This window comes from Hyalella azteca, unplaced genomic scaffold (genome assembly GCF_000764305.2).
Source record: "Hyalella azteca isolate HAZT.00-mixed unplaced genomic scaffold, Hazt_2.0.2 contig5433, whole genome shotgun sequence".
NCBI lineage: Eukaryota > Metazoa > Arthropoda > Malacostraca > Amphipoda > Hyalellidae > Hyalella > Hyalella azteca.
The window spans coordinates 9,822-32,292 of record NW_025935623.1 but is presented as its reverse complement, the minus strand read 5'-3'; the positions used below and the strand labels follow the sequence as shown (position 1 = coordinate 32,292).

The following is a 22,471-nucleotide window of genomic DNA, read 5'->3' as shown; positions in this document are numbered from 1 at the left end:
CGATGCTCTAGGAATTGTTTTACAGATTTGCTGTGTGGCTCCAGTAGCGTCCTAAATCGTCTCGCATGCTGCGGTCATCAATCTTTTAATGCCCTCTATCATTTTTACGAGACGTTGCGTATTGTTCTTTTCAAGAGATGACTTACGTTTCTACCCCCCGGGGAACAAGTTCTATGGCCGCTCTTTGGCCACCCCTTAGCCGTCTTTTACACGTCCATGGCCGCCCATAACACGTCCATGATTTAATCACCCGTTGGCACAAGGACGATCTCCCGCAGCAGCTGAAAATGCGTCACAAAAAATGCATCGCACGTTCTTCATGTTTTTCAAATGACGTAAAATAAATCAAGGGAAAGATGGAGCCTCTTGTAGAATACCGATATTTTGCCGCCAAACAAGGCCTTTGCTTGCGATAATGTCGTGAGATTATAGCGGGGATTTTAATGCGTATTTATAAATACACAAGCATTTATGTTTGTTCGCACGAAGTAATCTCTATATTTTTTTAAAATAAAAGCAAAGTTAATACAATTAACACAAAAAAACGCAAGTTCCGAAGTCCACCGAGTGACTTAACGTAGTAAGAAACACTCTCTTCACATTCCAGTTCAAAATTGTAGCCGCGTCAAAGCCATTCGACGCAGGCCAATTAGCGATCAACAGGTCGAACTATAGGCCGTCAATGACGAATTAAAATAGCTTGCCCAAAGTTATGGCCTTAGCCGTTTTCTCGCCGGCTAGCATAAAAGTTTTGATAGCTTGGACATGCCGGCCTATTTACTGCTTCGACGCTGCTCTGGTATGGCCGTTATGGCAGGCATGAGCGAATATTACAGTGACTTGAACATGCCGGCCTTACTGCCTTGCGGCGGCTCTGGTGCGACCATTTGGGCAGGCATACGCGAAAGTCACGGTAACTGGACATGCCTGCCTGTTTACGGTCTTGGGACTGCTCTGGTGCGATCGTTGGGATAGGCATGCATGTTCTACCGCGTCCGGCTCCCTGACTGCGGAATTTCAGATTATCATTGGAGAAACGCAATTAACATGATTACCGTCTCTTAATTAAAGGTACTAAAAATCTCCAAAGATTTGTTTCTAGAAGAATTGTTTCATTTGGGCAGGCGTGCTGGGCGCCATGTCGACGTCACTGGCGCTGCTCATATCGCCCCTCACCATCGCCATCTGCAGGAGGAAGAGCACGCGTCTCACCGCCGTCATCGGGGGCCTCGTCACCGCCCTCGGTTGTCTCTTCACCTCCTTCGCCAGACAGTACCATCAGCTCTTCTTCAGCTATGGTACCGTCGTAGGTGAGGGCACCATCAGCTCTTCTTCAGCTATGGTACCGTCGTAGGTGAGGGTTTAGTTTGACCATCGACATAATGTCCCAGTTCCCCTACTCTTCTAGTGTCCCAGTTACCCCCCCCCCCTCACTCTTCTAGTGCCCAAGTTCTCCTCTCACTCTTCTAGTGTCCCAGTTACCCCCCCACTCTTCTAGTGTCCAAGTTCCCTCTCCACTCTTCTCTTCTAGTGTCCAAGTTCCCCCTCCACTCTTCTCTTCTAGTGTCCAAGTTCCCCCTCCACTCTTTTTAGTGTCCAAGTTCTCCTCTCACTCTTCTAGTGTCCCAGTTCCCTCTTCACTCCCTGCATGTCCCAGTCTGCACAGCCCGTGTGTCCCCGCAGGTATTGGCGTCGGGCTGACCCGGGACTCGTCCACGCTGATGGTGGGCCAATACTTCAAGAGGCGGCGGGAGGCCGTCGAGGTGCTGGTGGTCGGCGGCAGCGGCCTCGGCATCTCCGCCATGTCCGCCTTTGTCAGGGGCGCCGTCAGGTGAGCAATGGACTCCTAGGAGCTGCGTGCTGCTGGCGTTATTGAGTGCACTGGGACTTACACCAGCCCACCCAGTCCATGGGACCTTACACTAGCCCACCCAGTCCACGAGACATTACACAAGCCCACCCAGTCCATGGGACCGTACACCGGCCCACCCAGTCCACGGGACCGTACACCGGCCCACCCAGTGCACGGGACCGTACACCGGCCCACCCAGTGCGCGGGACCGTACACCAGCCCACCCAGTCCACGGGACCGTCCACCGGCCCCACTCGGGCCCCGCTATCATGCGCTCTTGCATTATTCATGCCCGGCGTATCAGAGAGCGACGGGTCCGAGGTTCTTATGGTACAATAATAAAAATACATATAATAAAATCAATACAACAAGACGAGTAATAATATCAATGCGAACAATAGCAAGGCAATATATCACAATTATTGAAGAGGAGATTGTGGGAACTCATGAATGTTTCCTTCACAAAATCACAACACGGTGAAGCAGGTGCAAAAAAAAACATAAATTGAAGTGAATGAAGCCTACCGCCTTGTAGGCACATGAAAAAACGTCGATTTCACAGTGCTAGTGCTTGAATAACGTTTACTCAACGTTTTTTCAACGTCCTGCGCCAGCTGGGTGCATGATAATTAACAGAATATATATACCATTTTTCTTAACAGCATACGTAACTAATTCAGTTTCATCTGTCACGTGGAACAATCAGATCATTAACCATCATTAAGTTAAGGTAACGCCGGACTAACCTGCTCATAAATTATGATAAAAAATTAGTATTAAATGATAATAAGAGTAACAAATAATAATAATAATAAATACCAAGTAAATAATAATAATACATAATTGCAGAAGGTGATAATTGCAGAAATTGTCGCCTATGATGCACAGAACTATATTTCTTAATAATGAATGAACTGAAGCGCATTTTGACACTGGCGCTGTTATAGGCAATGAAGAGAAAGGTTATAACACGCGATAGAGCAGCTTTTCTTTTGTCTAACGCTCCCTGTTGTCCAACGCTGTCGTTATAACAACGTTTATTATTGTTAATATCTCCGAAACAACAACATTAAATTAAAGTTATTTAAACGTCAGTTGTTGGTAATGCCTTTTTTCGTGCAGTTCGTTGGGCTGGCGGCTGGGTCTGCAGGCCGTGACCTGCGTGGTCTTCCTAACCTTCTTGATGGGGACCTTCTACAGGTCAGCCTCCCTCTACCACCCCCAGCGTAGGGCCATCCTGCACCTCAAGAACCAGAAGAGGAAGGTTAAAGAGAAGGCCAGGCAGGCCGACCAGATGCCTTTCTTCGACGTCACCACACTCAGGAGCAGGACCATCCAGATCCTTCTAGTGTCGACCAGCCTGTCCAGCTTCGGCATCACCACACCCATACTTTATATGGTGGGTTGTAGCGCCCATACTTTATATGGTGGTCACNGAAAAGTGAACATGTTGCATTGTTTTTTGTTGCATTGAGATTTTATTTCTTTTGATAGTATTTTTGAATACTATGCGTCTCTATACATAATTTAAATCACTTTTCCTGTTAAGTTTGTGTACTTACATACATTAAAATACGATTTTTCAAGTGTACGAATATTTATTTCCCCCCACTGTATATGGTGGGTTATAACGCCCATACTTTATATGGTGGGTTGTAGCGCCCATACTTTATATGGTGGGTCACCACACCCATACTTTTTATGGTGAATATGACTCAGCACATTGTGATGGTTGAGTCACTTAATAAAAACCCTTCTCAATTAACGGTATTTGTATACTCGTTTATTTAATCCCTGATCTCTCGCGTTATATCCACACATTATCCTCTATCCCTTATCGCCTTCCCCCACAGGCACAGCACGCTGAACAGGCCGGCCTGCAGGAAGGGTCTGTCCTGCTGCTGCAGACCTACCTCGGGCTGGGCTGGTTCGCAGGCTGCCTGGGCTTCGGGTTCCTGACGGTTCATCGCAGCGCAGACTGCAGAGTCGGCCTGCAGTACCTGCTGCAGGCCGCCATGTTCCTGTGTGGTGTGACCTGCCTGGCCTTCACGGCGGTGGAGGGTAGGTCGCCTGCCTGGCCTTCACGGCGGTGGAGGGTAGGTCACCTGCCTGGCCTTCACCTCGGTGGAGGGTAGGTCGCCTGCCTGGCCTTCACCTCGGTGGAGGGTAGGTCACCTGCCTGGCCTTCACCTCGGTGGAGGGTAGGTCGCCTACCTGGCCTTCACGGCGGTGGAGGGTAGGTCACCTGCCTGGCCTTCACCTCGGGGGAGGGTAGGTCGCCTGCCTGGCCTTCACGGCGGTGGAGGGTAGATTTCCTGCCTAGCCTGAAGGTATGTTGCCTGCCTGGCCTGCACCGCGTTTGAGGTTAGACCTGAGGGTAGGTCGCCTTTCTGGCCTGCGCTGCGGTGTAGGGTAGGTCGCTTGGCTGGCCTGAACTGTAGTTTCAGGTCGTTAATATCAGATAACTCGTTTACGTCCTCCGGATAATTTTCTTTTTTGTATCATTTTTGACATATGTAAGTTCCTCTACCACGTGCCCACGTGCCTCTAACACGTCCCCACGTTCCTCTAACACGTGCCCACGTTCTTCTAACACGTGCCCACGTGCCAGGTTACCCAGGCTACGTGCTCTTCTCGTGGCTGTACGGGATTTTCTGCGGCGGGTTCCACTACGCGCTCAAGATGTTCACGTACGAGAAGGTACGAGCACGTAACTTCGCTCGTACGTGGGGCTTCGTGCAGTGCACGCAGGCTCTGCCCACCGCCCTCGGGGTGCCCATCACAGGTGGGTAATGGCTTGGTATTTAGTGCAGTGAATGATGTAGATGTGTGAAGGGAATGATATCAATAATGAATGAATGAATTATATGAATTATATGAATGATATGAATGGTACGAATGAATGAATACACTGAATGATGCAGATGACGAGTGAACCCTGTGGGTCTCATATTCATCTGATATACGAGTATATTGATATATCATCTCTCATATATATTCTATATATCATCTAGTGAAGAGAAGGGCGGGAGAATAGAGGAAGGATTGAAGAAACCGGAGTAAAGTCGGAAACGATTTGACCAATTATTTGATATCGTAATTGGTAACGAAATTGGTTGATTTAATTGATGCCGTAGTATAAATTTAATGCAAATTATAGAAAATAGTAGTGTGTGTATTCTGACGCGTCTGCACCGCTGACAAATTATTGATATCGTAATTGGTAAAGAAATTAATTGATTTGATTGCTTCCGTAGTATTAATTTAATGTAAATGAGGGAAAATGGTATTGTGCGTATTCTGCTACGTCGTCACCGCAGGTTACATCAACGTGGAGTGCGGCCACAAGGCAGGCTATTACTTCTCGTCGAGCTTCATCATCGTCGGCTCGATGACGTTCTTTTTGATCGACGTACACCGCCGGCATGCCGCCCGCCACCGCCACTCACACAAGTGCGTGTGTTGCCCTGTATGAGTTGTGTAGTGCTGTATTGCTCTGTCTTGCTCAGTGTTACTTTGTAGTGCTTGTGTTACGTTGCAGGTGCCTTGATATAGCGTGTGAATTATGGGAGACACGATATAAACCTGATAATAACGCCCAAATAATACGCTTCTATAACGCTAATATCCAGTCAAGCCAATCACACGATTGTAACACATACTAATTACAGGTTCAATAACGAGCCTATGACGCACCAATGACATGCCAAAATCGTGCCTATAACACGTTACCCACTGGAAATTTAGATACGGGTCAGACTCTGCAACAGGCGCCGCCCAAGACTCGGGGAGCACGTAAATCAGCCGCTCATGTCCGCTTCGGCCGGGCATGAAGTGCAGCCACATTTATTCTACTTTCAGATGACAATAAAGTTGTAATGGAGATTGTGACCGGAAGCTAGTTTCTATCAAATACCCAAGGAAACGTAGGAAAACTAAACCAAGTCTTGTGACTCCTATGCAAATTTATGTTATGGCAATCAATGCCATGTCTTCAACACGCCAATAATTCTTCCCTAACTCGCCAATGACATGTGTGCATGTATCACGTCCATAAAAATTGTGTACCGTGTCAAAATCAAGCCTGCCACAAGCACATAACACGCCTGTAACACGCACATAACACGCCTGCAACACGCACATAACACGCCTGCAACACGCCTATAACACGCCTGTAACACGCCTATAACACGCACAGGTCAGGCATGGGTCACACCTGCGCAAGACGCGGTTGCCCCAACTCTCTGCGCCCCCGCCGCGACTCCCTTGCGGGGCTGGACCCCGACCCTGTACTGGGGGGCACTCATCCCCCCAGCCTCGCCTCCCTCATCCACAACCCCCGCAACTTCACCACACTCCCCGAGGTGACGGATAGTAAAGTTTTCGTATTACAAATGAATTTTTTACTTTTTTTCCAGTTGCTCATCATTATACGTATTTAACTGCAAATTGTCAAGGCCCCTAGGAAGTTATAGCGCGTAAATGGGCGTCATATGACTGGTGGTATGCAGACTGTTGGTGCACTCGGCACAGCGACTAATTAATGCCACTAATATTATATACATTATGCAACTAGCACATATCAACAATGTTTCAAAATTATTGACCATTAAAATTTCTCAGTTGAGAACAATAATGTAAACATTTTATAAAGGTACTTTGGAAGAGGACATTCCCGTCCTAAATCTGTTCTTTAAAACATTCGCCGAACATACTTCGCATTTACATCTAAATCAATTTACATCTGTAAAGTACATTACATCTAAATTTATTAAACGAATCCTCAGCGATATTCACGATACTTGTCATGTGCGTCGCAAATTATACATATTCACATTCAATAATCAAATAACTCAGGTAGTGCTAACTGTAATAGCGTTTGTCCAGCAGGTGCACGGCGGCCGGAACAAGGCAGAACTGACCTGCATCTCTGAGGAGGGCATAGCAGACATGGACCTGCCCGACCACCTGCTGGAGGAGCTCGACTACCTCGGCGACTGCATCACGTCCTGCGATAAGGTCGAGAATTATTTAATGAGAAGCGAGTATGAAAATAATCTCATTATTCGGGCCGGTGACAACGGAGCCCTCAGCAACGAAAGGCGAGCAAACGCACCACTGAATAACGAGAGACGGAACAGCGCATTAATACGCACCGGTGACAACGCATCATTTAATAGTGAGAAACGAGGCAGCGCATTAATACGCACCAGTGACAACACTTCAATAAATAATGAAAGGCGGAACAACATATTAATGCGCACCGGGGACAACGTAACAATCAATAACGAGCGACGACTCAGCCGGTTAAGAAGGACACTGTCCATCAGAGCAGGAGGCTCTATAAGAAATACGTCCTCTTCCATGGACCAGCTGGAGGATGCGGCCACCGCTCCTGCAGCAGGTGGCAGCGAGGCCTCTTCTGCTGCAGGAGGTCAGCCTGCAGAGTGCAGCAGCTACAGCAATAAGTTCCCTCCCTGCCGACACATCACAGTCATAGAGGAGGCCTCCGTCTGAGCAACTGGGGTGGCAGGGAATATGTTTTGGTCACTGAATGACAAGCTTATCGGTGACCACTGTACAGCTGACTTATCTGTGGCCAATGTGTAGCTGACTGATCGGTGGCCACTGTGTAGCTGACTTATGGGTGGCCACTGTGTAGCTGACTTATCGGCGGCCACTGTGTAGCTGACTTATCGGCGGCCACTGTACAGCTGACTCATCGGTGGCCACTGTGTAGCTGACTTATAGGTGGCCAATGTACAGCTGACTTATCGGCGGCCACTGTGTTGCTGAATTATCGGTGGCCACTGTGTAGCTGACTTATCGGTGGCCACTGTGTAGCTGACTTATCGGTGGCCACTGTGTAGCTGACTTATTGGTGGCCACTGATGGGCTGGGTTTATCGACGGCCGCTGAATAGATAACTTATCTTTAGTCCCCAATGACCTGTTATCATAACCACTGAATAAAAGGTGAAAAGGTGCCCACTGAGTTGCCGGCTTATCGGTGGCCGCTGTAAGTTCGGCTAATCGAGGGCAGATATTATGGCTGGTTTATCGGTGGCTCTGAATATTAGGCTTGTAGGAACATAAATAAGCTAGCAACGTTGAAATAATGAGGTGTAATTTAGCTGACTTCTCAAAATCCGGACAAATCATGACAAGTGAACGCACCCCATGCGACGAGATGAGTTTACACCAAACTACACTCAAACAAATAAATGGGTATTATGGTCCAAATATATACACTTCATTACCCACAGCATGAGCAGAGTGTGGACGTAGCACTGATACGTTCTATTGTTGGTCCAGACTGTGTCAGGACACCTGGGCCTATACTTTCAAAAAAAGTTAAGAGATCGTAAGTTCATCAGCCAATCATTGACGGCCTTTCAAGCGAAATCCACCAATCATAGACAAGAAAATAGAGCGTAAGTACTTACGTGCACTTAGCGAATTTTGAAAATATGGCCTCTGGCAATAGTGCATCGCTATTTGACAGTTCCACTAATTCCTCAGAGTTGCCAATTATTTACAGTAAGCAAAATAGGTTGTATAGGTTGTTTGTGTTACAATAGAATATTCAACGACAGAATATACAGGATAATAAACATGTGTATTCTGTCATATGTGATAGGAAGTGTTCAGTTTGGGTGCTGGAGGTATGCGAATCAAAATTTTATACAATATCAATTTTCATCTTGCCAGATCTATAATTTGAGTATTGGTGTAGTTCGGCAGAAGCTTCTCTTTTATGCAAGTTTGATTGAAGACCAGAGCATGCTTTTTTAATAACAATCTTCTTGTTCGTTTTTTCAATGAGTCGAACCAAATTTCTAGCTGGCGCCGGGAGATCGAAAAGCAGGTTTCCGAATGACATTTTAATAGATTGCGACGTTTCGAAAATACAATTTTCATTATCAAGCTGGTGACGGTTTTACAACACTTGAAATTAAATTTTGGGAATGACAGAAGTACATATGAATGGTATAGTGGATAAAATTTTAAGATATTAGCTTAAAATTACTCTGAAAATAATTTCAGCGTCCGGACAAATCCTGTAGTTTGGAGGTTGATAGCTGGAGACTCGCTCTTGATAATGAGGGCCTCAGCTATCGTCAGTCTCGATGGGTCGGGGCATCGCATAATTACCTTCACCTTAATAATTAATAATTAATATTACCTTAATTAATTCATAAAACATTATCTTCACCAGCTTGATAATGAAAATTGTATTTTCGAAACGTCGCAATCTATTAAAATGTCATTCGGAAACCAGCTTTTCGATCTCCCGGCGCCAGCAAGAAATTTGGTTCGACTCATTGAAAAAAAGAACAAGAAGATTGTTAATAAGAAGCATGCTCTGGTCTTCAATCAAACTTGCATAAATTTGAGAATTGCATACCATAATGTTTTGTTTATTGTTGATGCATGAATATATGTGTCCAGATTCAAAATAATTTGGTAATTAATTTTTTAGATTTAAATTTATTCCAAAACCTGCTGCCTAAAAGGTAATGAGAACGAACTAATTTAGACATGTGCATGTTAGTGTGTCTTTAGCGCGGCTAGTGATAGAGGCTAGTATTTTAACTACTTAACGTAGATGTGATAAATTAGTATCTTTCATACGTAAACCACTCCCCTCGAACTTTTTTTTTCTTTTTTGATACGTAAACTACTTCACCATTTGATTGGTAATTATCCTTGGTACGTAAACTTTTCCCTTAAATTTGGATGCTTAGTATCTTCGATACATAAACTTTTCCCGCGACAATTGATTAGTATCTTTGATACGCAAACTTTGTCCTCATGATTGTCAAATATTTTTGATACATAAACTTTTTCTTCAAACTTGATTGGTTAGTATCTTTGATGCGTAAACTATTCTCTCAAACTTGATCGTTTAGTATCTTTGATGCGTAAACTTCTCCTGTAACTTAATTGGTTGTTGGCTCAAAAATATTTCCTACTAACCGAACTTGGTAAGAGACAAACTTTGATGCGCTCACGATTTCTACACGATGAGGTTTGCTGTCAATCATGACAGCAAACTTCAAAAGTAAAGTGAAGTATCAACTCATTGCACTGTGACAAGATCATGGCCATTTTTACGAATGTCGAAACCCCCATTCAGACCTACTACCAGTTGAACAAATAACGTCAAAAATTTTATATTAAGTTTGACTTTAAGGTCGGATTGTTGTCAAGTTGTCTGGTAGAATTGTTGTTGACAAGATGTCGAATTCAACTAAACCATTTCATTTAATCAACTTTAAATACTTTTATGAGGGCAGCTACCTAACTAATCTTCTCATTTCACCTTATTACGTTGCGTTGGCTTCAGGAATTTTTTGCACGTTTAAAAACTATGATAAATTATTTGTTTAGCTTCCAGCATGGGAAGATTTGGCCGGCACAGCGTCGGCAAATGACGGTCAAAAGTCAGGACAATGTTATTTAGAATTTTAGTTGTATATAAAAATTTTCGTCTTAATTGATAGTATTGTTGGTATTTTTTGTTGATAATTGTGTTAATAATTGTGAGAGCAGTTAATTTAATGATTGTTGCAAGACATACGTCGTTTCTGTACCCCTTCGAACACCAGCCTATTCTGTACCCCTCACGTGGAAAAGTTCACTAAAAATTCACACGATTTAAAATTCGAATTAAATTAAAATTACTCGAATTAAACCCAACTTTGATAATCGTTTCCAGCAATGTGAAAGCAGAAACTACTTCCGTGCACATACATTGATAATTTTAGCCCTTACGTTGTCAATCAGACGCACAGGTTTACCCAGGCTGAATTTGAAATAGGATGGACGCAGCGATTGGCTACAATCGAATTTGAAAAAAACATACAAGCTAATTTTTTAATTTCAAGCAACCTAAAAATATGAACTAAATTAAAATATCACGTCAGGAAACATTTAATTCATAGTGAAATAACAAATCATTTGTAATTCTTGTAAAAAAAGTTTTGAATGATGTTTATACACTGCATGAGAATAATGAAAATGTATAACGATCCTATAAAAAATGAAAATGAAACGAAAAATTTCTAAAAATCGTTGAAATTTTATGAAAGGTGTGTGCAGAAACCACACATAGTTCCAACATTAAATACGTATATGGAAAATGTTTGTAAATCAAAATTTATTGAAATGCAAAAGTAGGAAAATAAATTCATAAAGAATTCCGAACAATATAAATTTTTATAAATTATGCAAAAATTATTTGAACGAGAGAAAAATTCAAGGAAAAACGTCGGAGAAAACGTTGAAGCAGCGATAAAAATGAATGTGGAAATATTGAAATAACTTCGAAAAATTTTTGGTGAATGAAAAGGAAAAATTGGACCAGAACATGTGCGGTATCATGTAGGACCAGCACATATGCGGCATCATGTAGGACCAGCACATATGCGGCATCATGTAGGACCAGCACATATGCGGCATCATGTAGGACCAGCACATGTGCGGTATCATGTAGGACCAGCACATGTGAGGCATCATGTAGGACCAGCACATGTGCGGTATCATGTAGGACCAGCACATGTGCGGTATCATGTAGGACCAGCACATGTGCGGTATCATGTAGGACCAGCACATGTGAGGTATCATGTAGGACCAGACAACATAACCGCATTTTCAGTTCAAAAAGATCAAAATACAAAAATAACGAAAACATTACCAACTCTCCAATACAGACCAGACTAAAAATACTTGATATGTCTTTTTCTAGCGGGAAAATCGTAACACTAGCCGACAACGAGAACCATACATGCTGGTGGGAACAACACTACAATGGCCCCCACTCACGCGGTGTAGAAATACAATCTTGCAGTCATTTATGCCGTCTCGATATGTAATAAAAATAATGCACGCTTTTTAATTGGCCGGAATTGGCTTGTACATGCCGTAACTCAGCAACAATCAAACCTTGCTGACGTCACAGGAACAGGTTTAAATACGAATCTTATGTTGCATAGTCAAGTATTAATCCTTCACCATGCACTCACCTTACGACCTGTTGTTCGTCCGGTCTCCAAGTTATTATTTTATTATTTACTTGGTTCACTCAGGATATTCTACAGGATATTCAATATTGGAACCCGTTAGTTAAGGATGGCCTCGGTTCCATACCTTGTGAAGTCATTAGCTTGATATGACATGTGAATATTAGAAAGTGGTATATGAATATTAGTATATGATATGTGAATACAATAGAATGACGTGTGAATATTAGTATATGATATGTGAATATCAAAGAGTTATGTGTGAATAATTATAATTATTATATAATTATTATGTGAAATTATTATAACTAGAATGTGGAATGAGAATATTTGAATATGATATGCGCAAGATCAAATTTGGGGAAATTAAAATATACAATTTTATCACTTAATTCTATTCCTTTAGTTTGTAATTCATCTGACGACCATACAAAAGCCAGGTTCTACATATGATCTACATACAATGTACATTCTAAGCCATTATGGATCCAATGAACTTATGACAAAAAAGTTCAATTTTTAACTTAATATTGAGACGTTCAAATGTTTTGTCTTCGTTAATAAGATTCCCCAGTTTAAACCATCGTTATTTGATGTTGTTATCTTCGAAGCATTCTGCCGCCGCAGCTATCCGGTGCGCTTCCTACACAAACATGGCGACTTCATTTCTTATGCGGGATTTCCACGATTTCTTGCTACGAGGGAAATAACACACGCTGTGTACTGAATTTCCTGCGTGGTATATTGTATAGTGAAGTAAATGTGGTGATATGAATTTTATTGAAAAGATCTTGTACGAATCAAGATTTAAGAATGTTGAAAATGTTTTTTCGTCATTTCGTTTTCGTGACGGCAACGAGTGTATTGATTTTAATGTGTTAATTAATTAGATTATATATCAATCTGAACGCGTTATTGCAAACTTAACTAGAGAATAAGTATTATAATCAATGATCATTAAGTTTTAACAGGTTATCAGGCATTAGTGGAGGCATTAGTGGAGGCATTGGTGGAGGCATTAGTGGAGGCATTAGTGGAGGCATTAGTGGAGGCATTAGTGGAGGCATTAGTGGAGGCATTAGTGGAGGCATTAGGGGAGGCATTTAGGCATTAGTGGAGGCATTAGTGGAGGCATTAGTGGAGGCATTAGTGGAGGCATAAGTGGAGGCATTAGTGGAGTCATTAGTGGAGGCATTAGTGGAAGCATTAGTGGAGGCATTAGTGGAGGCATTGGTTAGTAAGGAAGGCTAGCGCTGCCATGTATTACCTTGATGCAATAATGGCAGTAGTTCAGAGTGACGTTAGTTGGACAATAGATAATGCAGAGATAACAAAGAGACGAGATAATTATGAAGGGGACAATATAAAAAGAAAAGAATAACAGTTATATGATAAAATATGAATACAACCTTAGCGGTTATTTCACTATAAGAATGGTAACAGCTGTAAAAAACGAAACATCTCAAGAGTATTATATTAATACATATATACATACCAGCATTAAAATAGCGATATAAGCTCAGGCCATAATTTAGGTTGTTGTATTTATAACGATCAAAGAAAACAGTAAAAGTAACTAAATATTTGCTATATGGTAGCAGAGAAAAGAGTAACTTCTTTGCAATAGACATGTTGGTAATGCGAATATGACCAACGAACGGTAACAGTTGGAAATTTCGGGAACCTGTACCGGAAATGAGCACCGTAATCGGATTATTGGAATAACCCAAAATAATTTTGTTATTTTGCAAAGTTTTCCCTTTTTTGATTCCCCATACTTTCTCCCTCTCACATGAACCGTGAAGCTCTCGATACAAATTTTTTTATGAAGTTGTATCGCTAAATCTACGGCTAAGATGAGAAAAATTTTTTCAAAAGAAGACGCGAGAAAGATTTCTGGTAAATTTCGGAAACAATAAAAAATTTAACAGTTGTTACCAGCCATAATGAATAACAGGAACCCCAAACGTTATGCTATATTAGGACATTCCCAACATGTACTGGATATATCCGGCTCAAATAAGCCGCGAAAAAAACGTTATTTTTCAATGGTGCCGGCCGGTGCTGGGTTACGCAAGAGATTCGTTGTGACGCGTACACTAGGAAATCAATATTGTTCACACAACCGCCGTTGTGACGCCAACGTTAAAGATAATCACGAATTCCGGATGCGAGTGTTGATTTTGAAGCAGCAACATGTGGCGTCAAACATCCTTCTTCTGGCTGGGATTTTACCGAACGATCTCGTCGAAGCGTTCTTAATGAACAGGAAGTCCCCAACCTGCAACCGATTGTCTTTATCGGTATGGAAATTCATTGAGAAGAACAGGAGTTGAACGGTGATTTTTTTATTAAGAAATGGGGAAGTTTTGCTATAGTGCCTTCCTGTTATAAAGCCTTTCTTGTCTATGAGACTCAGCGTGTATTTATTATGGTGGAAGAAATTGGTAGTAATTATGTAAAAAATCACATTACTCTGGATTCAACTGCAAATACTGGGCCAACCTATTGGGGTATTGGGTAAAATTGAAGCAGTCAACAAGCCTCGGCTATCAGTTTCCACGGTTAAAGGAAAATTTTTATCTGTATAAACTAATTCCTATAGGTGAGGCAACGTTCTTGGGAGTAATCCAAGATTAGCTACTGGGGCGGGGGTTAATTCCAAGCTAAAATGCGATAAAAAGAATTTGATTAGGTACAAGTAGCAGACTTAAAATAATGAACGGCCAAGTACACGTAGCGGCCTAAGTACACGTAACAGACTAAGACTACGTAACGGCCGGAGTACACGTAACGGCCAGAGTAAACGTAGCGGTCTAAGTATACGTAGCGGTCTAAGTATACGTAGCGACCTAAGTACCTCACAGCAAACTAAGTTCACGTAACGGCCTAAGTATACCTAACGGCCAAGTACACGTAGCTGCCTAAGTATGAGTAGCGGCCTAAGTAAACGTAACGGCCTAAGTACACGTAGCGAACTAAGTACATTTCAGCACGTAAACCCGTTCAGCACGTAAACGTTCTTATCCCCTAACATCGCGTGCCCTCGCGTTCCTCAAGTTCCAGTGCCTAACGGATCTTCCCTCGCACTTCCCTCGCGCCTCTAACACGCCCCTAACGCAACCCTAACGTGCCTCTAAAACGCCCCTAACTTACCTCAAACGCAACACTCACGCACCATTCACGCGCCCCTCACGCTCCCCTCACGCTCCCCTCACGCGCCCCTCACACGCCTATCACGCGCTTCTCACGCGCCTCTCACGCGCCCCTCATGCGCGTAAGTGCATGAGAGTCATGCAATTCCCGGACGGCGAAGCAGGAAGTGAAATGGCAAATTCTTGTTCGCAAATCCGAGCCATCAATGAAATTGGTTCACTTATTTTACCAGTAGACTGATAATGGAGGCCTATGAAATAATTTGATTTTGCCGAGTTAATTTGAAGGCTAAATCAATTAAATAAGTGATATGCGGAAACAAACACATAAACGGCCCGCGGAAAGCAGGAAGCCAACATAGCAGCTATACTGGAAGTTACTGGAAATGTCTGACTAGCAGAACCTGATACATCATCGTCCTTGGATGACGAAAGTGATAACAGGTATGCGAGAAGTCCGTGTCCGTGGCAAGAAATGCACAATAATTGATCATGGGTGCGTCATTTCTATCACGGACGAATATGTGATCGTGAATTCGGCATTTCGATCAGAAGCGAACATGTTGTAGCGGGATAACTACGCTCCATATACAAAATTACTGGGTCTCTGCCCGCGGGCCCTAGCGCACGAGGATTAATCAGACTTCATCAGCGAAGTTTCATAGGCCACAACGTATATTTGAATTACATAGAGAAACCACAGGGACGACAATAGACTTTACACTAAATGCAGCTAGGTTCACGAATGCAGATAATTTACAAACATCATATACAAATATGTACAGACATTATAAGGTGGTGAGTCAGGCAAAGGTAGGCTGCCTACTCCTATCAGTTGCTTCTCGAGAACACTATCTACTCTAACTTTTTCTCCTTAGTCTGTGTCAGAGAGGTGCGGCGGCTGAATAAAACTAACAGCGTTTTAAGCGCGGCCAAGGCTGGCTCGCTACATTCCTCCCCCCCTAAGACGACGCACCACTGACAAATTTCGCCTACATGGAGTTTATACAAAATGGCGAACTAGACGACACGCTGAGAATACACTAAACAATAGACACAAGTCTCGAAATGAAATGGCAAATCTGATGTGAATAATTCTATACATCCCAATTTTCAAGTACAGTACATTGAAATGCATTTTCTCACACTTCGCCAGTCAAATTTATCATACTTTAGCCCCACGAGAAAAGAAACATCTTTGTCGAATTCATGATGATAAGTAGCCAAGAATTGATCTCGAAGTCGGCGGCTTGTACCGGCAGATTTTCCGGGGTAGTCTTGCAGGAAGGCTTCTTCAAGCCGTTTTGCATAATCTTTGAGGGTCTCGTGCCGAGTCATCTGCATCGTCCTGAACGAGGTAGACCCCAACGAACCCTCTCTTCGCCGCCGCCGTCGTCGCCTCGTTCCTCTGCCACCAACGACCCTATCAACCAACGACCCTATCAACCACCAACGACACTATCATACGAGTTGGACGTGCTATCCGAGGAATAGTCTCCATCGCTGTAGTCCTGATAATTTAGCAGATTGCAACCGGCTAGAGCTGGCCCACTCTCCGTGTCAGTAGAAGTACCATCGTACGTTGAGCATAGTGGTTGTCGTCCGCTGCGGGACGGTTCACTGCCAAGACCAGGATCACAAGCTGCAGCAACCAGGCGCAGACCTGGCTCCGATGACGTACCCCCAGCGTTGCCAACGGGAGAACCCAATAGGGGAGCGCATGCCAACCATGAGGATCTGCATGGTTCGAAATCCGCCGGAGGTGGTGGCAGAACCGTCGCTAACAAGCTAGACGACAATGGTGGAGAAAAAACTGGCATGGATGCTGTAACCGTTGCTTCCTTCGTGACTGCCGCCGTCGGGGGACACTCCATGTCAAGAAGAGGGTACACTTCCGAAGCAGAAGCAGCGATGGGCAAGTTTCCAGAATCGCTAAGTGGGGCTCTCCTTGAGCAAGTTGCAAGCACGTCAGGGTTATCCGAAGTTTCCCGGTAAGAAACTGGTTCATCCTCAAACTCAAAGAGAGGGGCCGCTAGTTCTGGACACTTCCCGAGCCGGTGATCACGATTACAGCAGAGGAAACACTCTTCTTCGCTCAAACACTTCGCCGAAGTGTGACCCCGCACTCCGCATTTATTGCAGTTTTTGCGATTGGAGTTAGTAAAGACTAAGGTCTTTGTCCACTTTAAGCGCTGACCGCCATCACAATTACGCCGGAGATTCGGTGCCGAAGTAGGAAGAGAATATCCGTTGAAGGATGCACTCTCGCGTTGCAGTTCTGCAATAACGGCCTGAATGTCCAAAATCCAGCGCGAAAGCAGCCCCAACAATTGCGAAGTCATCACGATTTTTTAAACCTTTCAGATACTGGGCCAATTAGGTTATCAATAATTGAGTGCTTGAGGTCGGATGACGCAGGGGATGGAGCTATACATAAAGAAGACGCAGTCACACTCGCTGGCTGTTCCACGATACGACCGCCACGACAGACAGAGTCCCCATACTGGCCACCAAAAATATGTAGCGGGATAACTACGCTCCATATACAAAATTACTGGGTCTCTGCCCGCGGGCCCTAGCGCACGAGGATTAATCAGACTTAAAGAACAAATGGTCGTGAGTTCCGTGGCATGACGTGACGGATGAACTTTCCGTAATTTGGAAGACAATGAATTAATATTTGAATTACGACATGATCACGTGTTGTTCTGTGAAGCGAAACTACCTATATAATTTCAATACCTAAAAATTTTTAGTAAAATAAATAGAACAACAATGCTAATCTCATCAGACTACAACAAATTTAATTTTTAATTACACAAGAACGTTCTTTGATCAAACCAAGCATCCACAGAGATCCGATTTCGTATGTCCAACTGCAGGTCACAATTCCAACTCATTGTCGCTAACGGCCAACGTCGCCAGCAACGTTAAACTGCGAATTAAACTCTGGAGCAAATTATTTTTGCAATCAGGTTCATGGGGAAGGAAATTAAAGGCATCGGCGATGACCAAGCATCATTAGCTCAGCCTTGAAGTGGTGAGTGGCCGCCACTGTGAACTGGTAACTGTAGGGAGGGGTGAACTGGCAACGGGAGGGAGGGGTGAACTGGTAACTGTAGGGAGGGGTTAACTGGCAACGGGAGGGAGGGGTGAACTGGTAACTGTAGGGAGGGGTTGGAGGGAGGGGTGAACTGGTAACTGGAGGGAGGGGTGAACTGGCAACTGTAGGGAGGGGTGAACTGGTAACTAGAGGGAGGGGTGAACTGGTAACGGGAGGCAGGGGTGAACTGGCAAGGGGAGGGAGGGGTGAACTGGTAACTGGAGAGAGGGGTGAACTGGCAACTGGAGGGAGAGGTGAACTGGCAACGGGAGGGAGGGGTGAACTGGTAACGGGAGGGAGGGGTGAACTGGCAACGAGAGGGAGGGGTGAACTGGCAACGGGAGGGAAGAAAGGAGGCAAACTGGGAGGTAATGGGGGTTAAACTGGCAACGGTAAGTTGAACTGGCAAAAAAGGGTTAAACTGTTAACGGAAAGATAAACTGGCAACATGGAGTTAAACTGGAAACTGTTGTCTGGGCTCCTAAACCAAACTAACCTACATGATCGCATAGGTTTAAGTCACTGATAAATCCAAATTAAAACACTTTATTTCACCACTCTTTTAAATGAACAAATTAAATATACAACAAAGAATAATATCAGCACATTGACGCTTCACAGCTTTCATTTTGGGTGCTTCGCTTGTGGTATGAGTCCAACTATTTATTTGAGGCTAAATCTCCATTTGAGGCTTTCCTAAAAATAAAGAAATTAAAAATATAAACAATAGTAAACTAAGAATTTAACGCATTTATAAATATATAACCTAAATATTTACACAATTTGTCCACATCAAATCTATTCACCTATATATTTACATATTCACAACCTAACGTAGCACATACCCCCGCTCCGGCTTTCCACGCAACAATAATCAACGAACCTTAGCATTCCGCACATTTCTTCCGGTGAACTCTAAACTAAAATTACATTAAAAATTTGGAATTATAATCCATTTGTTAACGAATATTATCGCCTCGCATTACAATAAAAATAACTAACGATTTCTAACCTTTATACTGTCAACGGCTCAAACTGGCAACGGCTTAAATTGAAAACTGGAGGTTATACTGGCATCGGGTTAAACTTGCAACGGGTTAAATCAGCAACGGGTTGAATTAACATAGGGCTAAATTAACAACGACCCCAAAATTAGCAACGGGTTAAATTATAGCAACGGGTTAAATTAACAATGGGTTAAATTAGCAACGGGTAAAATTAGCAACGGGTTAAACTAACATTGGCCATTCAACATTCACTCTTCGGTTTACGGTAATAGTGATGGGATGTTCAGTCTGCACGACGTAATCGTGACGTACGAAATTGAAGTTTAAACGAACTTTTGTGAACGTTTTTACGCAATATTATTGTAACAGTGATCGATCCTAACAGAAATATACGGTAGGATCGCTATAAATATAAGGAAGAAGCCTCAATTTATTGAAATCTTGAATTACTAGCCAAGGTCTACAAGTATTGTCCATGTCTGAGAAGACGTAGTGTCTGGAGCAGAGATGTGGTATGTAGTTCAGTCTAGAATGAGAACTGAAGCTTGTCTACGGAGTAGTTCTTATAGTGATACCTATAACTTTTATGATAGGAATTCTGGAGGGGTAATAAATGAACAAATACACGTATCATATTTTATGTAAAAATATGATGCTAAATTTTTCTTTTATATTCAGCTGATATTATACAACGGATCATGTCACCTGGCTGGATCACTGATGAATAATTGAACACCCATTCCTAGAATTCCAACCACCCTAATTCAACTTGAATTAGTTTATAGCTCAGCTATAAACTAATTCGACTTATTATAACACATATATAATATAACTCACCTGACAGGAAAATATATGGTCGTGAAACTAAAAAATCCCAACTCTCTGCGCAACGTTCCTACTAACAAAGTGCGGTTAGAACTAAGGCCGCTGTGAAATTCCGGCATGCGGAGGTCTAACGCTTAAGGCAATACTTTGCGGAAGTCCGTTGCAACTTAAATGCTTGATAGCGTGGAAGAAATATTTAATTACATTCGTAATTGATTCTTCATGTATAAAGAAATTAATTTGAATAATTTCAATCCTCGTGTTTTCATGTCCGGTTTGGTTGCTAGGATTTGGAAGCTGTACGTATTAGGCGGAAGCCCGTTTTGGAGGTCGGAAGTTGTGCGGGAAAATGTAAAGAATAATTGTATACGTTACTGCAGTTGAAATGAAGGAAAAAAAGGTCAATTTTCTCAAACGTTATCTTCAAAGGAACAAGTCGATACTGCAAGCAAATTAACTGATGTAGTTTGACTCGATAATTAAACCGCACATGTTAGCACACAAAAACGTTAAGATTGATATTAGATTTGAGGCATGTTGAAAAATTAGGTCTCAACTTAACAGTCATGTGTATAAAACACGCAGTTGGATGAATAGAATATATTTATCGAAGTAAAGACATAACGCAACGAAAAACGAATAGCGAACAGACCACAAAAAGAAAAATTACGGCGTGAATTAAAATTATTGGAATTGTTGATGCAGCGCAAATAAGCAGCTTGCGCTGTGAAATTTCTGACGGCCTCATTCGACCCGCGCCTTGCACTATTTTTTTCAATTAACATAGGCGTAATGACATCTAGTCTATGTCGTAGCACTGCTTTCAATAAGTGTCTGAACTGAACTCGAGTGAACGTCCCAGACGTTCTTTTAACCCGTTCCTAATTGATTGGGGAACTGGGAATATTGTGATTTAAGAGATAACCAAAGCTACATGTCAATCAAAATGTGTTTCAAGTGTTACATTTAATTCACGTAACACAAGTGTTCTCAGGTATTAAAAGTATTTTATGTAGTATAATTGTTCTCCCATGTCATCCAGAAGTGCAGGTTACGGATGCATCGCCACGCATACGGTCGACTACCGTAAACAAAGACACGTGGGCCATTCCTACGGCATCGTTATCAGCCGTAACTTTACGTTATCTGCGCACTGCGCACACCGTTTCCTGATGTGGCGTGCACCGCACTTGTGGCATGTGGCGAGAGCAAGGCCGCATTAAAATATAACTTATAATAAATAAAATCTCAATTTCTGCTCTGAAATAACAAACGTTTGGCTGCTTTACATGAAAAGATGTGCGAAAATCAGCTAAAGATTATTTCAAAATTATTTCATATTGAATTTCGACAGAATTCGTTAGAGTTACACTTAAATTATAATTATCAGCGTACGTACTTTCGGGAAGCTGAATTCAGCGAAGACAGATATATAGGGTCTTACTTCTTCTTGTTTTCCGTGATCGATAATATTAACCCAAACCGGAAACCGCGGGCGGTTTATCGGTGGCCAGCGATGGGCCGACGGTTGGCCGGTCTTACGGAGGATAAATTTTCAATAAGAAATCATCGTGGATGTGTTAAGTGAGAAGCAAAGGAAACATTTGAACAGGAAACATTGATGTATGGCTTGATCAGGCGCCTGAAAACAATGGACAGTGACATCATCAACAGTCTACGCTGTTCTATGACAAATGGATTGTTTCTAAATAAGTAAAAGATTCATATGAATGATTGGATAACTTTAATTGTATAAGTAGTATAGACAATAGGCCTACCGTCACACTTTCCATAAACAGCTTAAATCATAGGTCACCACAACCATTTACTCCGAATCTTGTCCAACAAAATTACCCAATTACTCCCGAATAAAACCTCCTTCAATATTATTACGAATCTTGTCCAACAAAATTGCCCAATTACTCCCGAATAAAACTCTCAGGGCTGCACAGAATAACAGAGCAGGGCTACACTACCTTCGCTGTGGTGCGCTGATTCGCTCCTTGGGTGCATGCGAAATTTTATCAATTCCTATCCAAGCTAACTGAAGTTTGGCATCATTAAGTTCTAAAGTCACCATCTGAAGGGAAATTAGTACTAGACAATCAACGTCCAACTCAACGAAGGCATGCGCAAGCAACGCGCCTGATCAGCCGAAGATGATCACCGCACTACAAGGCATGCATTCACCACGAACCTCGTAGTGCTCAGCTAAGAGCAGCAACCGCAGCTTAATTGAGCATTATATTGGGTAAAAACGGCTAGGACTTTTGAGGGAGTTTTTCATTATTCGTTGCATTATTGATATTGGCTAAGAAGCATTTACAGAGACTGAGATATTTTTCACGAAGCCTTTTAATAAGCTCTGACATGATCATCGGTAATGCTGCCAGCATACCTAATAGATTATACATCCTATGCAATAAAATTTTATTATTATCCCGAAGGGGCCCGCATATTTCATATTGAATTTAATGCCGAAAATCAATTACTCTTTAATGTGGA

The 22,471-nt window shown here is 42.7% G+C and overlaps 2 protein-coding genes across 3 annotated transcripts in view; one reads left to right on the top strand and one right to left on the bottom strand.

Annotated features, from left to right (window-relative positions):
- Positions 1 to 8,232, top strand: part of LOC108681038 (monocarboxylate transporter 2) — a 35,185-nt gene extending 26,953 nt beyond the window's left edge. Inside the window, exons 2-9 of one of the 2 annotated variants that reach the window (XM_047880477.1) lie at positions 1,125 to 1,310; positions 1,684 to 1,831; positions 2,975 to 3,251; positions 3,706 to 3,913; positions 4,464 to 4,637; positions 5,173 to 5,305; positions 6,051 to 6,216; positions 6,740 to 8,232. In XM_047880477.1, the coding sequence (XP_047736433.1) occupies positions 1,125 to 1,310; positions 1,684 to 1,831; positions 2,975 to 3,251; positions 3,706 to 3,913; positions 4,464 to 4,637; positions 5,173 to 5,305; positions 6,051 to 6,216; positions 6,740 to 7,369 (1,922 nt within the window). In that variant the 3' untranslated portion in view covers positions 7,370 to 8,232. Of the gene's footprint in view, positions 1 to 1,124; positions 1,311 to 1,683; positions 1,832 to 2,974; positions 3,252 to 3,705; positions 3,914 to 4,463; positions 4,638 to 5,172; positions 5,312 to 6,050; positions 6,217 to 6,739 lie in introns of both variants that reach the window. The other variant, XM_047880478.1, reaches the window with a different exon arrangement.
- A 7,896-nt stretch (positions 8,233 to 16,128) lies between these two features.
- LOC125177890 lies at positions 16,129 to 17,436 on the bottom strand. Its single transcript, XM_047880480.1, has 2 exons — positions 16,497 to 17,436; positions 16,129 to 16,461 (listed from the first exon to the last, which is right to left on the bottom strand). The coding sequence occupies exons 1-2, from the start codon at positions 17,371 to 17,373 to the stop codon at positions 16,145 to 16,147; spliced, it is 1,194 nt and encodes a 397-aa protein (XP_047736436.1). The 5' UTR covers positions 17,374 to 17,436; the 3' UTR covers positions 16,129 to 16,144.
- Between the last annotated feature and the right edge of the window lie 5,035 nt (positions 17,437 to 22,471).